Source organism: Aotus nancymaae, unplaced genomic scaffold, assembly GCF_030222135.1.
Source record: "Aotus nancymaae isolate 86718 unplaced genomic scaffold, 86718_ANA_hifiasm-v0.15.2.pri h1tg000020l, whole genome shotgun sequence".
In the NCBI taxonomy this organism is placed as follows: domain Eukaryota; kingdom Metazoa; phylum Chordata; class Mammalia; order Primates; family Aotidae; genus Aotus; species Aotus nancymaae.
Window position 1 is genome coordinate 60,142,813 of NW_026988432.1, and position 26,372 is coordinate 60,169,184.

General features: G+C 38.5%; 1 protein-coding gene across 15 annotated transcripts in view; it reads right to left on the reverse strand.

The window, feature by feature from the left end:
* DLGAP1 (DLG associated protein 1) overlaps window positions 1-26,372 on the reverse strand; it is a 989,022-nt gene that overhangs the window by 335,083 nt on the left and 627,567 nt on the right. For 2 of the 15 annotated variants that reach the window (XM_012446837.3, XM_012446835.3), the window contains exon 1: window positions 1,932-2,068. The exons of the other annotated variants lie outside the window; for them this stretch is intronic. In XM_012446837.3, the coding sequence (XP_012302260.1) occupies window positions 1,932-1,982 (51 nt within the window). In that variant the 5' untranslated portion in view covers window positions 1,983-2,068. Of the gene's footprint in view, window positions 1-1,931; window positions 2,069-26,372 lie in introns of those variants that run through there. 15 annotated transcript variants of the gene reach the window in all.

Consider the following 26,372-nt stretch of genomic DNA (forward strand, 5'->3'; position numbering starts at 1 on the left):
CACTACAGACAAAAGATCATGAAACGGATGCTGGCCCAAGAGCCTTGCACATTTTCATCCTCAAGTTGGTTTTATGTAGCAACTGTGGATAAAGAGCTCTGCTGGTATAAAAGTCTTCTTATTGTACAAATGGCAGGATATAGAAGACAACATCGTGGTGGTTACAAAAATTTGTTTCCTAGTTTGTTTCTGCCAGCCTTAAAATGAACATAGATCAATCTACAGGTTCTGGATTAGTGATATTGGGGAGAAAAGAAATGGAAGAAAACAGCAGAATTAAATAAGCACAAAAGTGCATGGGGCAGCCCAGGATGCTTTGGAATGATGAGGAGTGAGAGAGAAAGGGGAAAAAGAAGAATACAAAATGAACACCTTTTAAATCTAAAACAATACACCACGTTTGAGCCTTCAACATAGTTTTACAAAGACAGAATAGCTGAGAAATCAAACATTTAAGTATGAATAGGTAGGATATGTCTGTCTTATTGTTCTTAAAAATTAACTGTGATAGATTGAAATTCCATTCCACACTCCTACTTCCTGATGGTTTACTAAATTACAGGCATTTCCAGAGAAATGCCTAAAAATTTTAGGTGAACCATCGATCATATTTTAGGTGGAAGTAAATTATATGTGGTAGCCAAACACATGTGCTCAAACTCTCAGCATCCTGTTTATACTTCTAGGAAAAACACACACTGTGAACAATTTAAAGGGATGAAATAAATGTTCTTCTTTATCTATTAAAGTCTGATCGTGGTGTTTAAAGACTTCATGAAACAAAAACACCTGTGTCCACAGCTCGTCTCCCATACATAAAAACAGAATACAAAGATGAGACTATAGGAATAGGAGGAACATTTCCTTTCTATTTCTCCAATGTTTCCCACATGCTTTGGCTGTTTTTGAATAGACCTTCTGAAATATCTTTTGAGGTCACCTACTTTGTGAGCCTGGAGTCTCTGATTTTCAGGTGACACGGCAGCAAGCCTAGAATGTCTCAAAACATAAATCTTACATTTTCCATTTTTGTCATTCTTCTAGAAAAGAAAATATGATAATTTCTTTCCCAGCTTGCTAAGCCTTTGCTAGTTTCAGGAATTTCTGCTACCATCTGATGAAAATCAAAATCCCCGTGTTAAACACCAAAAAGCTATATATCACAAAAAGTGAAGCCAACCTAGTAATTGCCTCATCACTTCTTGTTTTTGAGATCGAGTAACCAAGGTAGCAATAGAAGTCTCAGAGAGATCTGATGGTTTCTAATTCCATAAACTTAGTGGACAAGTACATTTTCCACATGTACCAAAATCATTGCCGCCATGGTGAATCAAAAAAGTAATAACCAAAATTCACATTACCAGTATGCTGTTATTTTAAAAATCCAATCTTACAAAATAGAATGCACCTAAACTGAAGCTGTGGAATAATTTTAGCAATTGAAAATTACTACCTTCCCTAGAATAACATGTACTTAGAAATGCAATGATTCAGAAATCAACATGATGTATGTATTCTGCTTTTCTTTGCAGCTTAGAGCAAATTCAACATCAACTTACACTGTCATACTAAATATATTCAAAAATCAGTGCTTAAGTAATTTAGCCTGTCTTTGCTGCACCTAAATACTCTGCCGTTTAACTAAATTCACTCCGTACTATAGATGATAAAAATATTAATATACACATTTCATTCTTATTAAAAAGCTGGATTTCTCCCTTAGCCTTGCAAGTACCATAAGCAACCTAATCAGAGGAAAAGGGTATGCTGGGGGTACTCTTTGTAAAATTGTTCATCCCCAATTCACAGACATCATGAAACATGAAATTAACTCCAGCATGTTGAAAGAAAGATTATGGATTAGCACAGAAATCAAGCACAAAGAAACAATTTCTTTTCCTTCCCATAGCCCAGAATTGCTATTAGCTTACCTTATTAGCTGGAATGCCAAACAGAATGTCTTTATGGAAAATTAAGTTCATTATTCATCTCAGCTTTGATTTGGTATAGTGCAGCTGAGAGCATTTAGCTTCTCTCTATGATTTGCCGATTCTAAGTGGTTGAGTGAGGCAGTAAACACAGGACTTGGGGGTGGGGGGAGAGTGGTTGGTCATGGCTCACAACTCAAGACTTGCAACTTTACATTTTCATTCATATAAAGATACTTAATGAAATAAAACCCTATAACTGAAGAATAACATTTAAGTGAATACTTAGCATTTTTCAGCCTGTGCAATTTTGCATAGCAGTGTAGTGTCCGGCATGCTCACTGTCCCAGCAAAATCATACTGCTATCTTTCATTATCTCAGTAAATTCTGGGCTATTGATCACTTTGCAGCACATATAGGGGTAATGTATATTCTGTCAAGGGGAAGTCCCCAGGAGGGACCGATCTCTACAACTTGCTAAAAGAAGCATGCTTGATTGTCTGACTAGTGATGGAAAGACAAATGCATTTTACAGTGTTAAAGTATGCACAGGCACAAATTGGACTGAACATTCAGTTAGCTAACAGAGAGATTTTAGGGAGTAAAATAATAGATTTCCATCCTTGAGACATCAAATTCTCTTTTAGAGAAAAATTAAGTAATACCTCTCGGTAATTCATTCATTTTCTTCAAAAGAATTAAACATGTTTTAGAAACCTTTGGCAAACACTTCTCATTTTTTAAAAAATTGACTTCCATAGAGAAACATCCCAGACAAACTTGTTTAAAGTGTATGTGTGTCTCATTTCTAGATGGGCCAAAGGAACCATTGCAGTGTCCTCTTCCAGGGATTTCACTTCACAAGTTTTAAGTGGGCAGCATTTACTAAAACCCAGCTTTGCTGAGTGTAGTCTGCAACCATATCAGCAAGATCACCTTTAGGTTATCAATAGACAAGGACAGTATGACTAAGCAAAACAATTTCAGTTTAGAGCAAAGACTTACACCTTTCTTTTCTTTGTCACCATACAAAACCAAACCCTAAAACTTTCCTCTACTGAGTTAATAAAGGCATGGCTGCATTTAATAAGAAATGGCAAAAATCATTATTAGATAATTGGTTTATCTCAAAATGTTAAATATAGTGTCACCATATGACCCAGCAATTATGCTTTTAGGCATATACCAGGAGAAATGAAAACATTTCATTGTCCATACCAATACTTGTACACAAATGTTCATAGCACCATTATTCACAATAGTCAAAAAAGTAGAAACAATCCTCATATCCACTAACTGATGAAAGGATTTAAAAATGTAGTATATCCATACAATGAAACATTATTTGGAAGAAAAAGAAATGAGGTATTGATACATGCTATAACATGGATAAATCTTAAAAATGGTATGATAATTGAAAGAGGCCATTCTCAAAAGATCACATATTATAAGATTCTATTTATATGAAATGTCCAGAATAGGCAGAATCTATTGGGACAGAAAAGTAGACGAGTAGCTGCCCTGGGCCTGGGGTCGGGGGATCAGGAAGTGACTGCTAACAGGTACAGGATTCTTTATTGGAGTGATGAAAATATTCTTATCTTATAGATCTTGGTGATGGTTGCACAACAATTGTGATCACATTAAAACCATTTAATTGTATACTTTAAATGGGTAAATAATATCACAATAAAAATTTATTTTAACATGGTGCATTCCATTGATTTGTGAATGTTAAATCAACTTTACATCCCTAAGATAATATTCTTTTGCTCATGATATATAATCTTTTAAATATATTGATATATTCAATTTGTTAAGGGCTTGTATGTCTATTTTCTGAGGAAGATAGGTCAGTAAGTTTCTTTTCTTGTAATATCTTTTTCTTGCTTTGGTATCAGGATAACATTGGCCTAAGAAAATAAATCTTGTTTTCTGAAAAAAAAGTCATAAAGTTATTAATTTGCCAAAAGAATGTTGTCATATGTTTATAATTATATGGATGAATTATATATAACACATTCTACACAAGGCAGCTAGAGAGAGGTTGGGGAGGAGAAAGGATGACCCCAAGTATGCGATGCTCTTGAGGACCAGAGGGCTGCAGGTTTATCTCAAGAACCACCTGTGCTGGTGTTTTATCATGGCTAATTTTCAGTAAAAAAACAATCCCCAAGTCTGCAAGAGTGAGAGCACCAGAAAACAGAGGAGGACCAGAAGGAAGAAGAATAGTAGGAAGGAGAGTAAAGATGAAGGGGAGGAAGGACAAGAAAGAGGAAGAGAAAGAGGAGAATAAGATTCGGGAGAGCTGTGTTTGATCAGGTGCATGAAAGGGCAGGCAATTCAAGGAAAGGTAGGATCACAAAACGTAATTATAGTGACATCCTATCAAATGATCCAGATGAGAATAAAAGAAGAAAGCCTGGAAAGAAACCAAAAGAATTGCACAATGAGGGTTTTGAAGTATTCAAATGAAAGAAATCTGCTTTAAACATGAGAGATGAGTTCACAATCAAGAAAGAACATAGGTAAGTGACGAGCGTCTACACAAAGTGCCCCAAAAGGGCTAAAGCACAGAATGAAGTGAGGTTTGTGAATTTTAGAAAGAGCCAAGGGCCAGGCACAGTGGCTCACTTCTGTAATCCCAACACTTTGGGAAGCTGAGATGTTTGAGACCGCCCTGGGCAACACAGTGGGACTGTGTCTCTACAGAAAATAAAAAAAATAACCAGGTAAAATTAGCATGCCAGTAGTCCCAGCTGATCAGGAGGCTGAGGTGGGAGGATCATTTGAGCCCAGGAGTTTGAGGCTGCAGTGAGTCATGACAGCATCATTGCACTCCAGCCTTGATGATGGAGCAAGACCCTGTCGCAAAAAAAAAAAAAAAAAAAAAAGCCAAGGACAGTAAAAACCAAAAAGACCTTTTAAAAGAGATGGCTTGGAATGAATAGAACAAGGAAAATCCCAAGGTTTATTCCAGATGGTACAATGTGAACAGATGATAATGAAGGAGAAGGAAGGGGAGGAGGAGCAGTAGGGAGGAGGGAGGAGAAAGACAAATCTCAAACTCTCACACTTTTATTTTTCTACTGTTTTCTCTAAGAGAGGACATGATCTTCAAATTCCAAAAGGTAGAAGAAGCATGATAAAGAGAAATTTGAACCCCAGGAAAACCTCTTCTATGCAGATGACTCATACATTTATATTTTAGTTCCAGAACTCCCATGTAAGTATCAGGTACTTGCCAACTTCACTTAGATACTTCAAAGTGCTGCATACATAGCACCTTCAAAACCAAACTCTCCCGCCCCCACCTCCACCCCAACAGTAAACGTACTTTGGCTCCTGAAGAGTTCTGTACTGCAGTGAATGGAACCACTGTCTTCTATGCAGGTCAGAAACCTGGGTACTCATTTTAGACACTTCCCTCTCCCACTGTATCACAAAGTGATATTGATTTGGAATCTCTGGAAACAACCCACTTACCCCAATATCACTGTCACCACTGGAAAAGTCCCAATAACCATTTTCTTGCCCAAATATTATATTTGTCTTCTAACTGATTCTCCTTTTCCATTGTCTTTCTCCTTCCACTCTATCCAAAGGGATGTTTTCAGAGGGCAAAGTAGATATTAACTTTCTTCACTCCTCCCCTCACTACTAACAGGATATAAAGATTCAAATGTTAAATGTGACCTCTGGGGCCCTGCGGCATGGTCCTACATCTTTCCAGACTCATCTTGCACTATCTGGGTGATACAACCATGCTAGATTCTTTTCTCACCTTTTTGTTTCTTTCTGCCTTTGCATACGCTCTTCCCACTACTTGAGACGTGATTCCCTTGGCTCATTGTCTAATTAAGTCTAACTTTTCCTTCAGGCCTCATCCCAGTCTTACTTCCTAGGGCCTGCTTTGCTGAACTTCTCAAGTCAGTCTGTGATTACCTAATCTCTTTTGTAGGTATTGAGCCAAGTGATAATTTGGGATAAACTTTACTTATGAGCAGAAGGTTCAAAAGGTGCATGGGTCACTACACGCTTAATATCTTCAAAAAGATTCACTTAAAATTGAGTCTCTTCGTTAAATTCACTGTGGAGTGAACTTCTAATAGGATGTTATTCACCCTTCTAATGGGACGAGCAGGAGGGGTGCATTGCACAGAGGGAGGCAGGAAATAAACACTTTGAGATCAGGCACACTACAGAAGATCTCAGGTGCTGATGTGCAGGAGAGTGCTTCTTAGCATATTTCTTAATACCAATTCCCCATGCCCTAGACCCCATGGGGCCCTAGTCCAGTGGAAAGCTGAATTCAGCCACCGTTTCTCCTCATGAAGAAAGGGACAGCCCTGACTGCAGACATTTCACTGCCAGAGAACCAGGGCAGAGCTCTCAGAATAATTCAACAATAGCCCTTACCATGTAGTACAGTGACATTCATTTGTGATCGATTTGAGAATGTTTATATCACCACTGAACAATGGGAGCACGAGAGCAGGAATCATATCTGTTTCTGATCATCATTGTATCCTTTGCCTCTACTCAGGGCCTAGGCATTTAACAAATATGTTTGAAGAAATGAATGACAGACCTCTTAAACTGCTAGGCCGTGGTGAGAAAGTAAGAACATTAACTTCGATTAGCAAAACACTTGAAAGCAAGTATTTTATATAAAGTGTTAGTACTAGTGTTCTTGTTTATAAATCTGATCTTTCTATGTCTTTCTCTTGTCAACAACGCTGTGATGCCATTATGGCATAATGATTCAATATTAGTCAAACACATACATTCTGCTTAGAAAATTAGCATGTGGGATGGTGAGGCCAGGCGCAGTGGCTCACGCCTGTAATCCCAGCACTTTAGGAGGCCGAGGTGGGTGGATCACTTGAGGTCACAGTTTAAGCCTCTGTATTTTTAAAACTAAAACTACAAAAACTAAAATACAAAGATTTCTACTAAAAATACAAAAGTTAGCTGGGCATGGTGGTGGGTGCCTGTAATCTCAGCTACTTGGGAGGCTGAGGAAGGAGAATCGCGTGAACCTGGGAGGCAGAGGTTGCAGTGAGCTGAGATCGTGTCACTGCACTCCAGTCTGGGTGACAAAGCAAGACTCCATCTCAAAAAAAAGAAAAAAAGAAAGAAAGAAAATGTGGGATGTTGATTTAAAATATTATAAGATCCATTAGAGATTATTAATTTAATTTTGCCAATGAAGACATTTTTCTGTTTAAAAAGAGGGCACATCTAAAAATGTTAAGCTTGAGTTTTTGTGCTTGACAAATTATAACTCAAAGAACTTTTGGTAGGCCCCCAAAATCAACCTGGGCATTCTTAAAGATTGTTAAAAGAAATGGTGGTGACAAAAGACTGAAAACAGACAAGACTTTGAATCTTTAAAGATACATGTTCCGTATATAATAGCATGATAGGCTTGACTTTGCATCTCAGCATCATCCTAGAACAGACTGTTAAATGGAAGGTCTGTGAGTGCTTCAAGAAGCAACCCAGCTTTACAAAGAAGTAGTATGCTAAGCTGTCTGTGCTTTATTTTTATTTCTTATTTTTGAAGATTAACTTTGTTGGTAGATAAACACACACACTGAGATTCCTTATCCAAAATCATCTTCATAGAAAAACAAAAAATAAAAGCAAAAACAAACAAACAAAAAACAGGAGAAAAAGATTTCTAAATGGTAAGAGGACTGATTTTCACAGGAGCTGAATTTTTTCAGTTCTCCTAGAATCCATTCCAAACAACAAAAACAACAATATAACAAAATGAAAAGAAACACCCACAAATTACATTTTCAGCAAAACCAGCAGAAAATCCACAAACTGCAATGTCAGAGTCAGGCAGAAAGCCGAGGAGAAAAGTCTTAATACTGTGGTAGGTAAGTGGGAGGTATGAAGGGGTTCTAGATACAGCAGAACTAAGAAATCTCTGAATATCCGCTCCCCAAAAGTAAGGGTCTTAATCCAAGAGGAAACTGTTGCAGAAAAGACTGAAATTTACGCAGCAGGTGGAGAATAAATGGGAAGTCTCATTAGGGTCAGGAAAATTCTAAAAGTGTTACTGAAAGTGACTGCATCATCTATGTTCCCATGTGACAGGCAGCCTGTAAAGTGATCCCTGAAGTAACTAAGGAAGAACAGAACTAGGTTTGGTTCTGAGTCAGATGATGGGTGACTATCTAGATGCATCTTATTATGAAGAAACAATTCACATTGTAGCAGCAGCAAAGGAAGCCCTTGATGCTCGGAAAACTACTGCCCATCATTCCTTCCACAGGAACATTCTTTTGATTTCCTAGGAAAATCCAACTTATTCAAATAGGAGTAATATACAAGTAATATACATACACATACGATAAAAAATATGACCTGTGACATGAGTTTACCTATATAACACACCTGCACATGTACCCCTGAACCTAAAATAAAAGTTTAAAAAATAAAAAATAAAAGATATGTGAAGAAGAGCAGTTAGGAATTTCTTGTAAACAATGAAAACTCAACTGAAATATATGTTGTTACAAAAAATATTAAAAGCATAACCCAACATTCTATTATTAATTAAACCAATAATTAATGAAGCAGTTAGAGCTATAAAAGATCTCAAAGCAGAATTATAAGAACTCAAGGAGAGCTATAAAAGATCTCAAAGCAGAATTATAAGAACTCAAGGAGGCCGGGCGCGGTGGCTCACATCTGTAATCCCAGCACTTTGGGAGGCCGAGACGGGTGGATCACGAGGTCAAGAGATCGAGACCATCCTGGTCAACATGGTGAAACTCCTTCTCTACTAAAAATACAAAAAATTAGCTGGGCACGGTGGCGCGTGCCTGTAATCCCAGCTACTCAGGAGGCTGAGGCAGGAGAATTGCCTGAACCCAGGAGGCAGAGGTTGCAGTGAGCCGAGATCGTGCCATTGCACTCCAGCCTGGGTAACAAGAGCAGAACTCCGTCTCAAAAAAAAAAAAAAAAAAGAACTCAGGGAAGAAATTAGAAGAAAACAGGAGGTTATTGGTAGACTTCTGGAGGATGTAAAATGGGAACTGGCAGAATTGAAGAAAAGGAGGGTAAAGGAAGGGACAAAAAAGACAAAAAATGAAAATGCAAATAAATTATACAGAGGCAAAAAAGATAAAGAAGGATTAGAGAGAAAAGGACATATACTGAATACAGGCAAAGGAGAGCCATCATATGCATAGCTGTAACCTCAGAAGAAGAAAGCCAAAACAATGGAATAGAATAATTACTTTAAAATATAATTCAATAAAACTTTTCTAAAATAAAAAAGCCTTAAATCTACTTATTAAAAAGATATCCATTGTATCAGTGCAAAGTCATCTGGGATCATCAACACAAAGACATATCCCGGAAAAATTTTTGAAAAGAATCCTTTAGGTAGTCAGGCAAAAAGATAAAATCAGTTAAGGAAAAGAAAATGAGGTTGACATCAGATTTATCCACAGAAACATCTAACCTCTGTAGAGAGTGGAGCAGTATCCATAAGACAGCAAGTTAGAAGGCAGGAGCCAAAGATTTTCTGTCTAATAAAGCTCCCCTTCAATATCAAGACTCAAGGAAAAAGACAGCTTTGAGCGTGCCAGGATTTGGGTAATATTGCTTCCTCATATTTTCTAGGGGAGGATCCTAAAGGAGGTGTTATAGACCAACATGAATCAACAGAGAAATGTTGGCAAAAGAACCAGTGGCCAATGTTTAAATGATCCAACATGGCAGGAAGTTCCTGTTGGCTACATATAAATACCCTTTAAGATTTTTTTCTATTCCCAATTTGTTATAATGTGTTTTTTTTGTTAGATCATTAATGGCTGTTGAATGTTTGGAAACACCTTTTCTGCATAATTGAGACAGTCCTACGTACTTTTCTCCCTTTAATCTTTAAGTGCTGTGAATTATGTGAATATTCTTTCTAATGTTAAACTTTCCTTTTGTCAAGAAATAAGTATCATCTGGCCATGTTATTTTATGTTATTTTATATCATTTAATTATATTTCTAAGTTTATTAATAATTTTTATGTAAGATTCATGAAAGAAATTGTATTTAAATTTTTCTTTCTTAAATGGCCCTTGTCTGGTTTAAGAATATATTAAATCCTGAAACTAACTGGGCATCTATTTTTGTTGTTGTTGTTCTGGTTTTTAGAAGAATTTTTTTATGACAGGGATTGCCTTTTCTTGCAGGTTTTATAAAACTAATAGGGTCTGGTCTTTTTCTAAGTAAATTTTAAACTAAAATTTTAAATTTTAATGTGTCAATTTCTTAAGTTGTTATGGATACTCAAGGTGTCTATTTTTGCTGAGTTTTGAATGCTTTATTTTTCCAGGAAACGGAACACTTACACTTTCAAGGTACAGGTTTAGTATTCCTTATTTGAAATGCTTGGAACCAGAAAGGTTTTGGATTTTAGAACACAGACATGGGCCAAATGACATTTTGGTCAATGATGATTGCATGTAAGACAGTGGCCCCATAAGATTATAATACTGTATTTGTACCTTTTTTATGTTTAGGTACACAAATACTTAATGTGTTATAATTGTCTACAGTATTCAGCACAGTAACAGTACAAGTTTACAGTCTAGGAGCAAGAGGTTACACCATAGCTGAGGGGTGTAGGAGGCCTGGTTGTGTTTGCATTTTACTGGTTCAGCAACTGTAATCTGAAAATCTGAAATTCAAAATGCTCCACCCCGAGCATTTCCTTTTAGTGTCATGTCGACTCTCAAAATGTTTTGGATTTCAGATTTTCAAATTAGGGGCACTCAACTTGCATTCATATGTAATTTGTTTCTGTTTTGTTTTTTTTTTCACACGATAGATTTAATATCTACTGTGTATATATCCATGGCCCTTTTTTCATTTCTAATAGTGTTTATATTGTGCTTTTCTTCCCCTCCTTGGTGACTTTACTCAGAGGCTTATTAATATTATCAGTCTTTTCAAAAAACAGCAACAATACAAACTTGTAAACAGTGATTGTGTCTGGGGGATTTCTATTATCTTCCTTATATTCTTAGATATTTTACAAAATTTCCCCAACAAATGTATATTAACTTTATGAACCCCTCCCCCTAATAACACCTGTAACAAAGTGATACACTTTTAAATAAAATTTTAAAATGTAGACTGAATAGGAGATTCACAGCTGGTTGAATGACTTTTCCTAAATGGTATCTTAATAATTTCATGAAAAAGAATAAGACAGTCTCTAACGATAAGCAGAGTCTTTCTTTATGGCCCTATTCTGAACTTTTAAAAATTGTCAACTTCAACAATGATATGTTGGATACAATTATGAGAATTAAAATATAATACATTGGGGGGAATCAGTTAAAATATTGGATCTCAGATTTAGCATTCCCAAATTTTGACAGTGAAAACATTCTTTTTGGCAATTCAAATGACATTTTTAGATGAGTGATTTAGAAACAAGTTGTTCTTTCCTCAAGATTCTACTGCTATTTTCTGGAAAATTATAGTAATAAATAAAGAACTCTAAGGTGACTACTAACGTAAGTGGAGCTCCCTAGAGTTAGGTAGTGTACAAGCTGCACATGAATAAGCGGTGGCCCTTGCCTAGAATACACTCATATCTGCATAATAATATTTAATGCAGATAAATGTAATACTCCACATTGTGTTAAATCACCTGAGTGTTCAGTAGAATGTGGGGAAACCTATCAGTATGATTTCATATGAAAAAATGGTTCCAGAAATGTTAGCTGAGTGTGAGGCAGGCTGACATGATTACCAGACAATCTGGTACTTTGATAGAAGTTCATGTCCAAAGATTTCCACTGAAAGCTGTGAAGTCTGGACCCAAATGAAATAATATTCACACAATTACACCATAAGCTAAGAGGGATACTTTTCTTGGGGTGAGATACAGTTTGTCAGAGGAGATGCTGAAAGTCCTGTTCTTAAAAAATTGCTGAAGGCAGTATTCACAGTAGCAAAGTCATGGAATCAACCTGAAGGCCCATGAACGATAGACTGGATAAAGAAAATGCAGTACATATACACCATGGAATACTATGCAGTCATTAAAAAGAATGAAATTATGTCCTTTGCAGCAACATGGATGGAGCGAGAGGCCATTGTCCTAAGTGAACTAACAAGAGAACAGAAAGCCAAATACTGCATATTCTCACTTACGCCAAACATTAAGTACATATGGACACAAACAAGGGAATAACAGACTCCAGGGCCTAGCTGAGGCTGGAGGGAGGGAGGGAGGAAGGTGAAGATCAAAAAGCTGCCTATTGGGTATTATGCTTATTACCTGAGTGATGAAATAATCTGTGCACCAACCCCACATGGCAGGCAATTTGCCTATGTAGTGAACCTGCATAGTTATCCCTTAATCTAAAATAAAAGTAAAAAAAAAAAAATGTTGAAGGAACTAGTTCTATTGATGGTGGAATAATGAAGACTTAAGTGGCAAATAATGTTTTGCATTAAACATTTGAAGGAATGCCGCATGGTGGAGTAATTAGGTATATTTCCTGTTTTCTACAACCAATAAAAGGGAGGTTGATTTAAAGAAAAATTATTCTTATTTTATGGCTCCAAGACAAATTAAAAGAGAGATGGACTTGGATTTACAATAGAGAACAATCGTTAACAATGTGTGTCAAGAATGGAAAGTGCCTCTGGGGTGGAAATCCAGGCCACTTTTCTAGAGGTCACTGGCACTATGTGTGGGGAATCCATCTATGTGTAACATTTAGTGTTTTGCATGACTGTTGGCCTGGCTCATCTCCTTCCAGGAATTTTTCCTGAATAAACAACTAGATGATAATTGAAGAGTTTGTAACAGTAAAGGATTTGAATAGGTTACTAAGTAAATATGAAGAAAAGAAAAAGAAATGTGAAAGAAACAGTAACGAGAGCAAAGAGAGTTGGGAAAGAGAATGAACTCAATGGAACAGAAACTACAATTATAAGCACTGGGGTAAAAAAGAGTATGAGACATTATTAGAAAATGGCCAGTCAAAATAAGGTTGAATGCAGGACACTGAGGCAATGGCCCAATTTTTTTGTTAATTAGATGAGAGAATTGTGATTGCTAAAATTAAACTTAGATTGAGGAACTCTGGTGAAGTGAGGTCAACAGAAATAGCTAATAGGTGGGAAATTACCTTAGTCACTTGGAACTGAAGAAACCTATTACTAATGGGTAGTACATTGTTTATAATATAAAGAAATACAGCTGATTATTTAGTATAATGCTACATCCATAGAGGACTTCAGTATGTAGCATGAAGAAAATGCTTGCTCCAGAAGTGTGCACTCCAGGCTAGGTACCAGCACAGACATTTGTGATGCCTCCATTTAAAAATAACAAAAAGAGTCAAAACCCTCTGTAGATTATTATTCAAAATTAGAATAATTAAATTATTGTAAGATGCTAAGAATTACTTGCATTGCTTTCTTCAACTTGAAGGATGTGCATAATATTTGGGAATTCTAACCAGAAAGAGTTTTAGTCTTTTACTGAAAATGACATTTATGGTATTATTCATAATGGTAAAAAATTATTTTAAAATTCAAATGACAAATAATTTGGAACTGAAAATTCTAGCCATCGTGTATTTGCATACTTTAATAATGATACATATTTTCATTAAATGATAGACTATTATTAAAAATAATGAACATTTATCAAAATGATACAAAATGATTTTTACCCCATCACTTTACGGAAACTCTTGGCAAGTTCATCTGCAATAGTTACTTCCCAGTTGCCAAGTCTTTTCTGTCTCTCTCTTTTTTTTTTAATGGAGTCTCGCACTGTTGCCCAGGCTGGAGTGTGGTGGTGTGATCTCAGCTCACTGCAGCCTCTGCCTCCTGGGTTCAAGTGGTTCTCCTGCCTCAGCTTCACGAGTAGCTGGGATTACAGGCACCTGCCACCACACCCAGCTAATTTTTTGTATTTTTGGTACAGATGGGGTTTCACCATGTTGGCCAGGCTGGTCTTGAAATCCTGACCTCGTGATCCAACCACCTCAGCCTCCCAAAGTGCTGGGATTACAGGCATGAGTCACCATTCTGTCCTATTTTTATGCCCTTTCGTATTGCTTTTCCTATGATTCCTGTTGTGTAGCCCAGGAAGTTGGCTTGTGATGTCTCATCTTCTGACTTTACACATGCCCCAGTGTGACCTGGTTCACTCTCAAACTCTTCTCAGCCTCCTATGTGATAACTCCCCAGAGCCTTTCTCCAGTTCTGGTGTCTTCCAGAACTTCACAATCATAAACTCAGCTGCCTTCATTCCTCCCTCTTCCTCATCCATCCCCCCCAATTCTTGACCAACTTGATACGTTCAAGACACAGTAGAAAGGTATGTTTACTTCTCTCCATCTTTATTGCTTCAATCCTATTCCAAACACAATCATTTCTTATCTGATTTACTATAATAACTTCCCAAACAGTATCTGAATAAATGAACATTTGCCTACGGGACGTCTTCAACTGAATATGCTTCAGGCACATAAGATTCAGCATGTCGAGAACAAAACCAACTCCATCTAAATGTATTCTTTCTACTATATTATTTATCTCAGTTGAAAGTATTGACATGCACCCAATTTTTCAAACCATAAACTTTTCATCATTTTTACTTTTCTCTTTCCTGACACCTCAGTAGTTCAATCCCTAAGTCCAGGTAATTCTATACCTAAAATATGTTTTTTCCTATTTAAAAAACTTTTACCATCAGTTCCCCCCTCCTCCCAGGTTGGTGAGAGCTCCTCGAGGTCAAGAGTCATGTCCTTTCAACTTTGTATTCCCAGTCTTTAACAGAGCCCTTAACCTGAAATATACTTAGCACTCACAAGTGTTTGAATTAAAAATTATATTATATACAACCAAAGGCAAACATATATATAAACACCTGATTGCAAATATGTACGATGTATGTATTTACATGTATAGATACTGGAAGGGGATTTCAAATGACATGAAGAATTGATGTTTTACTATAAAGTCAAGAGACTAATAAAAATTTCAAATAAGAAGCAGCACGTATGTTACTCATAGGCAAAGAGGAATCTAGATCTAATAAACTAAAAAATTGTCTGGCATGAGATTCTTCAGCTCCAAAAAGCTTACTAAATGAGTTTTCACATGATAAACATTAGAGGGCATACCATCTCACAAGAAAGGAATACTCCTTTTAGATGACACTAAGGGTTAACACTTTAAATGTAAGAAGAAGAGTGGTGGATGAAGCTATTGAATGCTTATGTTTCAGGAAGAGTGAACAGTAAGACTCGTACTCCAGAGCTTTTTTCATACATGAGGTTATAGATATATTTTTAAGTAAGATCTTAGAGCAGGTGACAGTTTTTAACATGGACTAAAAAGTTAATTGCAACTCAAAAATTAACAATATTTAAGAGTGAAGGACTGTATACTGCAGAGAATGTGAGTACACCATCTACAAGTACTCTGACTTGAAATAGCGATTTGAATGGACATGCTGCCAAACTATTTTAGAAGAGTATTCTTTTAAAATAATCTAAAAAACACAGAAACGGATGGTTTTTTCATTTCATCACCATATACATGAAATATCCAGGGACCAATACATACATACAACGATCTCATTGAGCCGACATGTGCTAGATGTATAATTTCACACATCCTTCACACCAAGTTTTCAAAAAAGGTATTAAGTTTAGAAACATGTTTTAGATAGTAGATTCTATAGTAGGCAGATTAAGGGCTCCCCAACGATGCCCATATCTTAATCCATGGAACCTGTAACTGTTACCTTATACAGCAGATGTGATTAATTTCGTGATCTTTAATGGGAAGATTGTCCTGTATTATCAAGTGGGCCTAATATAATCACAAAGAAACAGAAAGAAAGTCAGAGAGGGAGATGTGGCCACAGACACAGATCAGGGTGATGAGATTGCTGGCTTTGGAGATGAAGGAAGGGGCCAGGAGTCAAGGAATGTAGGTGGCTTCTAGTAGCCTGAAAAGGCAAGAAAAGGGGATCTTCCTTAGAGCCTCTAAAACACAGCCCTGCTGACGTTTTGATTGTAGTTCATTGAGACCCATTGTGGACTTCTGACCTGCAGAACTGTATGATAATAAATTTGTGTTGTTAAGCTGCTAAATTGGGGGCAATTTGTTATTGCAGCCATAGAAAGTTAATACAGATGCTGGAGGGTTTCATTTGCTCAAAAGCCTGACTAAATGAAATTGTGATCGCTTAACAGTAACTTTTGCAATGTCTCTTAAATCTGTTCGCTTGCCTCAGTTTACACTGCTACCACCTTGCTCTTTCAGGCACAATAATAATAGGATTTATTGAGGCATTATATAATGCCCCCTTTCCAAGCATTGGTCTGTGCCTTCTATATGTATTAACTCATTTAATTCTTTCGAGAACCCTATATGATAGGTATTTTTATGATCTCCACATTACAGAGGAGGAGACCAAGGCAGAGAGACATGAAATATCTCACTCAATGTTGTATATAATTGCTAATATACAGGATTTGAACACAGCTTTCTGGCAGCAAAGCTGTATTTGCTCTTCCCAGTACTAAGTTGAACTGCATGGCTGTCAATGAAGGTGAACTCCTCCCTAATTTACCATCTATGTTGACTGTTGAAATCTCATGGTAGACAGAATTTTGGCTGCCGTGGTCTCCACCTTCTGGTGCCATGCCCTTGAATTTGTGATGTTTCATAAAAAAAGGGACTTTGCAGATGAAATTAAGTGTTTTTCAGGTATTTGTTAGGCATGGGGGTTATAGGGCTGAATTATTGAGAGATTAACAAACAATAAGAAAACGCTAAGAGAAATCTCTCCTGATATACTCCCATAGAAATACTTTCAAGGCTTCAGAGATATGGTATTTCAAATGAGGAAACTTCCTTCTCCTCTATCCTTCCTTACCTACAATCCAGGTTTAAATTCTTTCTGTAAACTCCCTATTCTTTGTTCAGATGTCTTTATGCTTCTTTCTCTGCCTATACTGGACTATAAACTTTTTGAGAGTAGGAACTGTCTTAGAAATCTTTGAATTCCCATTTCCTATCAACTTTAACTCTTACATAGAGAAGATCCTCATTTTTTGTTACTTGAATTGGTTATTCAGGAAAAGCTCCTTTACAAAAAATCCTATGACAGGGTTTACATTGTCATAGGAACTCCAAATTCCAACAGAGGCTCTGTTCACTTCAGCTAATATTCATCCACAATAATTCTTTAAAAACTTCATATTCCTCAAATTTATTCTGGAGACTTTCCTAATAAATTGTCATCATAAGGAAGGAGGAAAGCCATCAGTTTTATGCTTTTAAGGAAAAAGCATATAATTTTTTAAATATCATAATTTAAATTTGTTAGTGACTCCCTACTTCCTTTGGAGACATGATAAAGGCTAAGAACTTTTCTTCTAAGCAAGATGAACATCTCACCCACTCCTCTGACTTTTATATAATTTCAGGAATTTGCTGATTGTGTAGAGTCCAATCTTGCATGCCCTACAGGTCACAGCCTCAGATAGAGAACACCTGAATTAGGTGGATGAGATGCCCTGTCCTTCTGCATTTGACTTTCTGCCCAAACCCCCCACCCTGTCCTCTACCCCACCCAAGGGTCTTCTTGAGATAGGATTATTTCAAAAGTCAGTCAAATGTGCAGTCTCATCAGTTCTGCTTCTGTTCTGCCCTAGCCTGACTGATGACAGCCCTGCTGATGTTCCAATCCTAAACATCTTCCCCTGACAGTCCAATTAGGGAATCCTGCCTCAATAGGCTTTTCCAACAGCCCTGCCACCAATGGCGTTGTTCTGATTTGTTGGGCTGAAGTGATCTCTCTTTTTCCAGGCCTCAAAGATGGCAAAAGACAGCTTGGTTTCAGAGAGCAATATGAAAAATGCAGCTTTTGAACTTTGGTGAGTAAACAAAGGCAGCCAGACAGTGACACCTGTAAATCTATCGTGTTCATTTTTCAATGTGCATTGGAAAGGTTTGAGACTCACTTGTCTCAGCAAACAGGATTAAATTAGACCACTACCCTGGATAATCCGTAATGAACACTCCAAGGGCCTTTCTAGAAAGCTCTTTCCCTTTGACCAAAGGCATAAGCAATGTGGGGTAGACAGGAGTCTTTTGGGTAATGTGTAAACTGAACCTGTTGGAGGATGAGGGGCCCCATCTGAATGGCACCAGCCGAGGGACTGGCTGTAGCAGATATTATGATGTACTGCCAACCTCCAAATCCATTTGCACCCGGATGCTGCTCCTAGAGGTGCCAAAACATTGTAATTTACACGTAAATGTGAGGAGGAAGACAGTTTTGTAGATATGTTTATTAAATGAAGGAGAGAATCACAGATGAGGGTTACTGTCCAAGTGAAAGCTTCAGCAACTACTGCCCAAAACTCGGTGTGACAATGGAAATATTATGCAAGGTGCTGCCTACTTGGGTAACTAATGGTGAGGCAGGTACAAGATGCAGAGGAGGAGCTGAGCAGGCATGTGGATGGGACAGCGCCAGGTGGGTGGGAAGATCCGGGGAGACAATGCATGGGACGTGCCCAGCACAATGGCCAGCACATCACGAGTGACTAATAAAAGGTGGGTGAGAATCCCAGCAAAACCCCAGGCCCATGTTATCCTCATGTTTCTAACGGGAAGTCAGTTGTACTTATTGCAAACTACGTATGTTATATAATTGACTCCTCAAAACAACGCCATGAGGTAAATATTTTTGCAAATGGAGAAAATGAAGTTTTGAGTGGTGGAATGATTTATTTAATGCCACACTGTGAGGGCGTGGAGGACAGGTATTCAAACAGGGCAGCCTTCACCCTCACTGGGCCTTCCTGCCCTGCTTTGGGCACACAGAAAACTACCAGGCAATTTGGGTACCTCTAATCATGGGACATCACCACAGGGTATTACCTTTTTATGGCAAAGTCCCAATCTACTAGAAGTCAAGCGAGTAAAAAAAATAAAAGAAGACCAGAGCAATGCTGTCCACTACAACTTTCTGTGATGATGGAAATGTTGATTGACGGATTAATAAACAATAGGAAACATGGTTACTGACCACTAGAAATGTAGCTATGATGACTGAGAAACTGGATTTTTATTTTTTTAAACTTTAATTCATTGAAATTTAAAGATCTACATGTGGCTAGTGGCTACCAAGTGGGACAGCACAGAACTAGACTACCTGATTTAAAAGGAACCCTAGGGCTCATTTGCCCTCATTTCACCAAATAGGGAAATGTCCTGAGCTTTACACCTGATATGTTCATCCAGTTTCTCATTACACATTTTTACTAATGAGAAACGCTTACTTTTACTTGGGATCCGACGCCTTTGTTAGAAAAATCTGTCTAGTCTAATAGCTACATCCTTAGGTGTTATAATCTAGAGATAAAGTTGTGGTAATAAATCTGTTCATTATTCCTTGGGGTTATCTCTCAACTAGCCAGCTCTGCTCTTCTCACACCTGGAAGCATTTAGGTCTGTGAGGGCCGCCCCGGAGGCATCTAAATTCTCCAGGTGCACAGTGTTGCTGCTGCTATCCACAGCATCCATGCCATTCTATCCTGCCAGCTGGTACTGATGCTGAGTGCACGGATGCAATGTGAATCTGAGGCTATTTCCTTTACAATGGTGCAGTGCTGCTTGCTAGATTTCTTCCCCAGGGCCCGGTCAGCCCCACTGCCTCTGGAGCCAGCTGCCTGGTGGCTGGGCTCAGGAGCCTGCAACCTCCCAGGCCCCTCTGGAAAGCAGCTCCATGCTCTTTTCAGATGCTCATACCATTGATTACCCTGAGAAATGTTGCCCAGAGATTAAACTGCTTGGGCTTGGCCTCTAGGCTAGACTATATCCTGCATCTTTGGGAAACTTGAGTACTTTAGAAAATAAAATCCTGTATTATCTTGTCAACTAGGAAGAAATTCTGTTCTCCATTTGCTTATTTCTACCAGCTGAGTGGTCAGCTACCCATCTGGTCTTTTGCTTTCCTGCTTTTATCTAGCCACTGCCCCCAGAGTTCAGTCTGGGTCAAACGAGTGCTAAAGAAATCTTGGTTGAGTAAAAGATTCATGGAGAACGACAGTATTATAAAATCATTTAACAGAATTTTTCCTTATACACTTGTGAACAGATAATGCAAGGGGAATACATATTACGACAGGTAGATTCATGGCGGGTTGAAGTGAAGAAATGCAATGCTCAGTTCTAGTCATCTATTAATCTAATAACACCTTCAAAAACATAAATAAGATCAAATTGGCATGGCTTAATTTTAGGTAATTATTTCACTTCTCAGTTCCTTTGAAGTCCCTGTTAAGTGAATAATTAATATTTCATCCTTCCATGGGGTTATTTTATAAAATATTGAACCAAGAGGAAGTGGAGTCTTTTGTTTTGGTTTGGTTTTGAGACAGAGTCTCGCTCTGTCACCCAGGCTGGAGTGCAGTGGTGCGATCTTGGCTCACTGCAACCTCCACCTCTTAGGTTCAAACAATTCTCCTGCCTCAGTCTCCCAAGTAGCTGGGACTACAGGCATGTGCCACCACATCCAGCTAATTTTTGTATTTTTAGTAGAGATGGGGTTTCACCATGTTGGTCAGCCTGGTCTCGAACTCCTGACCTCGTGATCCACCCACCTCGGTCTCCCAAAGTGCTGGGATTACAGGCCTGAGCCACCGCACCAGGCCAGAAGTGGAGGCTTTTAAACATGGCCATATTAAGACTAACTCTTATTTTAAATTAATTTTACCTGGGCTTAAACAAAGAGGGGAAAGCATTAAGCAAGAGTTTGCTATAGAACACTGAACTATCTTCAGTGTAATACATATACATGAAGAAATACCCAAAACCAGTTAAGAAGGAGGATTATGAAGATTACATTGACTTCTAAGTTCCTGACTGAGTATGGTGCCTTTATTCTGATGGATTTCCGGTCTGACTATTCTGCATTGTTGTCTATTATAAGGATTTAATGTAAACTCTACTGATATTCTCTAACAGCACCATTTATGCACTGGATACCTGCAGCCACCTCTAAAGTGGCACATGTAACTGTTCCACCTTGGACAGTGTATGACTCACTAATTCAGTTTTACTTTGATAGGTAATTAAGCAACATTCTAAGGGTAGATCTTTAGGGAAACATATCTTTTCTTTCAAACCTGAACTAGTAATTTAACAAATAGTAAAATGGGTAAATCTCCCAAACATTTAGTTAACACTCTGGGATATATGAAGCTCATGTACCAAGCAGAATTCTGGTTCACAATATGTTGAGAGATAGCCATCTGGTCTCCCAAAAAGTAAGGACAGACAAAATACAAAATCACACTGACTTATCTCTGTAAGTCTGGGTTTTGAGTTTGGGTTGAATTTAATTGGGTTTGAAGATTCCCAGCTTACTTCCTCATCATTCAGAAGCAGACATTCCAAAATTAATTTAAGCAAAGAATATTAAATGGACAGATAGTGCATATTTGGCCATAAGAACCTTATAGTGTTATTAATAATGTTATAACTACAATCAGGCTGGCAGTCTCATGGGGTCAATAGTATTGTTTCTTGTTGAAACAAACAAATGACATTTCCACTCACATGAAATAATGTTCTATTATAACCTTTTTATATATCTCACTTTGCAAATCAACCTCATATATTACTTGTTTTCAAACATGACCACTTTTCAAACTAGAGTTTTACACCTAATCATAGAAGCAGAACCTGTTTTTTAAACCATAATTAATCATTTTTAATTGTCATTTTAAAGCTTCTCATTTAAAAATCCTTCAAGAGAAGACCAAAGGAAATATTTACAAAGCAGAGGCAGCATGTTATGGTGTAAAGTGAACAGATTGTGGAATCAGACAGGCCAGGGCTTAAATCTGTTTTGTCACTTACTAGCAGAATAATCTTGAGCAAATTTAATACCCTCCTTTTCGTATAAAACAGAGGTCAGAATGACTACCACAGAAACTTCCAGAGATAAAGACAATGTAAGAACAATGTATGGTAAGCACAAGTCCATTGAACTTTCTCCATAAGTTATGGTTCTTCTTTCTCTCCTTCTTCTTCCCCCTACCCCATCTTCTGTTCAATATGGTGCTGTGGAAAGAACACTGGACTGGGAGTCGAGGGGCCTGTGTGTTTCTAAAAAAGTCAATTCCTTTTCTTTGGGTCACAGCTGGAGAAACGGTATAAAGGTGACATAAGAATTTGTCACCTTTGAGCTTAAAGCCTGAAAGTGATTTTATAATCTGAGTCAATCAGGAACTCTTAAAGTCCCAGGATCAGTTGCTGTCCTTTTAATGAAGGGCAGGGCACTAGGACTGCAACCTGGACAGCTGCTGCTGCTAATTCAACTTACCACACTGGGGATGGATAATGTGCCATGCTTAGCATAGAGACCCCACTATTTTTGGGGAACTTATCAGGGCTTTCTGATTGATCTGATTTAAGAGTGGGCTTATTAAGAACGGATACAGAAATTTCCCTTCTGGATCATTAAACTCATTCTCAGGCAGCTTAGATCGATGAATGGGGAAGGAATGGGCACTAGTTTAAAAACTGTAGAAAGCCCAGGAACAGGGTGGGGTGTGGTGACTTGGGGAGATAATTTAGATCTGAAACCTCCTGTTCTTGCGTCAATGTGAGTAGTGCTGTTTTAAATTGTTTAACACACTTTGCTTTATTTGAACACAGACTTCAATGGTTAAGAAGTACAAAATGCACTGGGCTAAGTGATATTTTGAGTTCTTCCAGATACCTGCTTCTATTGATGGTGTGTTTTCTTGGGAAATTAATACAGAAAGGCACAATGAGATGCTCGCTCTAGAAACTTTAACAATAGACTGGGCGTGGGCCACAGGAAATCAGACCCAGCCACCAGAGTAGAAAGGGCAGGAGCTGGGACTGGAAGAAAATGTCCCGAGTATCTATCAAGTGTGGAATCAGTGTTATATTTATTTATTTATTTATTTGGAGACAGAGTCTCGCTATGTCACTCAGGCTGGAGTGCAGTGGCGCAATCTTGGCTCACTGCAACCTCTCCCTCCTGGGTTCAAGCGATTCTCCTGACTTAGCCTCCCAAGTAGCTGGGACTACAGGCACCTGCCACCATGCTCAGCTAATTTTATTTTATTTTTTTGTATTTTTAGTAGAGACTGGGTTTCACTATGTTGGCCAGGCTGGTCTTGAATTTCTGACCTCATGATCCACCTGCCTCAGCCTCCGAAAGTGCTGGGATTATAGGCAGTGAGCCACCGCGCCCAGCCAGAATCAGTGTTATTAACACTGTGAGTAACGGTGTGAGTAACATCAAGATAAATGCACACCTCTTGCTAGAGATTGAGGGACTTGAAAGTAAGAGGAGCTGAGGAAGACTTTTGAGTTCCGCTGCTTTTCCCCACCCCTCTCCACAACCAAGGGTCATGGAAATGCCACTTAGCCTCTATAGACCTCAGTTTCCTTATCTGTAAACTGACAATCTTGGACTAGGATTCTCTTCCAAATTAAGTAATAAAATAGCTACATAAAAGGAAAGGGAAAAGAAGTGAGAGAAGAGAGAACTGGGGAGGAGAAGAGTATTGCTGAGCTCAGCTCTCTTGCTAAAGAGGATTCATGGGGTGGGACAGGAAGGAGGAGGGGATGAAATGAACCACTGGTGTGGCTTTCTAAGGTTCGTGTCAGTAAGATCAATGAAGGAAGACATTAAGGTCTTGCCTAGTATGGGCACAGTCTTCCAGGAGTGCTCTGGGGGCTCTGTGGTGTGGATGATGGGTGGGGCCTCAGAGGCCAAAGAGGAGGGCAGTTGGGAGGAGAAATGGGGTTGGGGAAAATCGTTTCAAATTTCCCGTAATGGAAAAGCTACAGGAATTGGTCATCTAGATTTACAAATAGAATCTAATAAATAAAAGTTGGTTTTGGGTGTTTTTTTTTTCTTTTTAAAGCAGCTTGAAAGTCAAAGTATATGTTTTTAAAGAAGCATGAAAGTTCAGATGAGACACATTTAATGGCTTGTTCAGTTCATGAGATCATCTGGCATGAAATAAAATGTTTCTTTTTTCCATGCAGTGATTGCGTAACTCAAATATGGCAAAGCAACCTACACTATAATTTTCGGCCTCTGGATCTGATTTTTCATAAGCCTCACCACACACCCCTCGCAGAAAGCTCTTGTTTCTGGTGGATTCATTTCACCTCCTTTGTGAAAGCCTTAGAAGAAGGCAGTAAGCAGGGAAAATCAGCTATTTATAGGCATTTTTGACTAAAAGTGTCTGTTCAGCGTGCCATGGAATCCTTCCAAGAGGTGGGAGAACAGGAAACTATCTAAAATCAACTAGAAGGGTGGAGGAGTGTTATGGGGGAATGATTTTGCAGGGGAGTCATTTTCAGAAAGCTCAGGTTTCATTTGCAAACAAATGACAGTTAGTTTCACAGACACCCCTTGAGTTACAGATAAGCCTTCAAAACTTTTACTAGTTAAGGAGAGAAGACAAAGGCATAACATTTCCAAGGATTATAGGTAGTTGGATTCCTTGAAGGGACTTTAAAAGGAAAAGCCCTGTAGAAATGCCTCTCTCCCTACTTATTTACTGCCAAAGGGGATGCCAGCCAGATGGACGTCCCCAGAGGAGCTTAGACTGTGGGTGGCATTCACAGTGTGGACTGCAGGTCCTGGGGCGGCCTAACAGGGTCTTACGGTGCCCATTGATTATCTCTATCATCACTCATTTCCACTTTTATAACCAAAAATGGCAAGCCTATTTGCCCAAGTTTTCATAATTAAGAGATGTAATTTCATTAAACGTATTAAACCCCTCCTGTGAACGCTGAATGGTTTTGCTTTCATTGTTTTGTTGACATTGAGAAGCAGGCGAGGTAGACATTAGACTGCCGAAAGCCTCAGTATGGAGTGAAGTTTGAACTTCCAATGGTTCTGTGAAGGGGTCCTGAGAGAGATCTGGTTTCAGTGTTCACCTGCTCTTTTGAATTTCTACAGCATTAGAAGAATTATATACATGGCTTAGGGACTTTGGGCATGAGTAAAGAAGAGTGATGGCCAAGGGCGTTTGGTCATCTATCAGTGGTGGAAAAGCGCCTATCAAGGTGCCTCAGAGAACCTGGTTCTCCTAAGCCAATTAAAGAGGTGATGAAAGTGGATAGAGTTCCCTTGTAGACAAGATCCATGGCTGTTATTACTAATTAAGCTTGTCCTGTGGACTTACCAGAGCTGTCTGGAGTAAGGCAGCAGGAGCTGGACAGACTTAAGGTATCAAAACAAAAGCAAGTGTGTTTTTTTTTTTTTTTGTGTGTGTGTGTGTGTGTGTGTGTGTCTGTATGAATAAACTAAAGCTTGAAGAAGCCAGAATTATATTCCATCAGCCAATATCAAGCCATGGGAAAACCTGATCCACTGAGGCTGAGCCATCAAAAGATTGATCCAGGTTGGTGCAGTGGCTCACAACTGTAATCCCAGCACTTTGGGAGGCAGCGGTGGGAAGATCGTTTGAGGCCAAAAGTTTAAGACCATTCTAGGCAAGACAGTGAACACTGTCTCTATAAAAATTGTAAAAAATTAGCCGGGCATGGTGATGTGAGTCTGTAGGCCCAGCTATTCTGGAGGCTGAGGTGGGAGGGTCACTTGTGCCCAGGAGGTCAAGGCTGCAGTAGGCTGTGATCACACCACTGCACTCCAGCTTGGGTGACAAAAGGAAACCCTGTCTTTCAAAAAAGAAAAGAAAAAAAAATGGACTCTTTGTGATACTTTGGCCTTCGGACGAAAGTTTTCTGTGTTTAGTTGGCACACAGGGCAGTGAAGTTTTACACCTACGCTGTGATTAAGACCTACTGTCATCACATTGGAAAGGGCTTTTATTTACCACAGAATCAGATGTGTTCATTCCAGTGCCAGCTTAATCAAAACTACGCTAAGTAAAATGTAAAGGAAAACATGGTATGGTACATGAAACATGAAAAAGAGATAAAACTTGTTACTGTTTGAGGATCTACAAGGTCAGAACATTTCACACTGTATTTATCATTTAATTCTCAAATTTGAAGTTAAATTTGTTTCTAAGACCTGAAGCAAACGCAGCTATATCATCATGCCCATTTTACAGGTGTAGAAATAGAAGTACTAAGTAGACGGAGCCCAAAGTCATGCAGGAAGCCAGCATCAATAAAGCTTGCAGTCCGTGTCTGAATCCCTCATTTTCATCTATTAGGCTCTACTGCCCCCTTCAGTAAATACAATGAGAAAGTAAGCCTTACAGTTCCCTAGAATTGGGTTACTTCAAGTGCAGTTCATGGACTGATCACTCAGAATCACCCCATATCTATGAAATCAGAATCTCTTGGGTTGATGCCAGAGGTCCTTATTTTATAGACATTCTC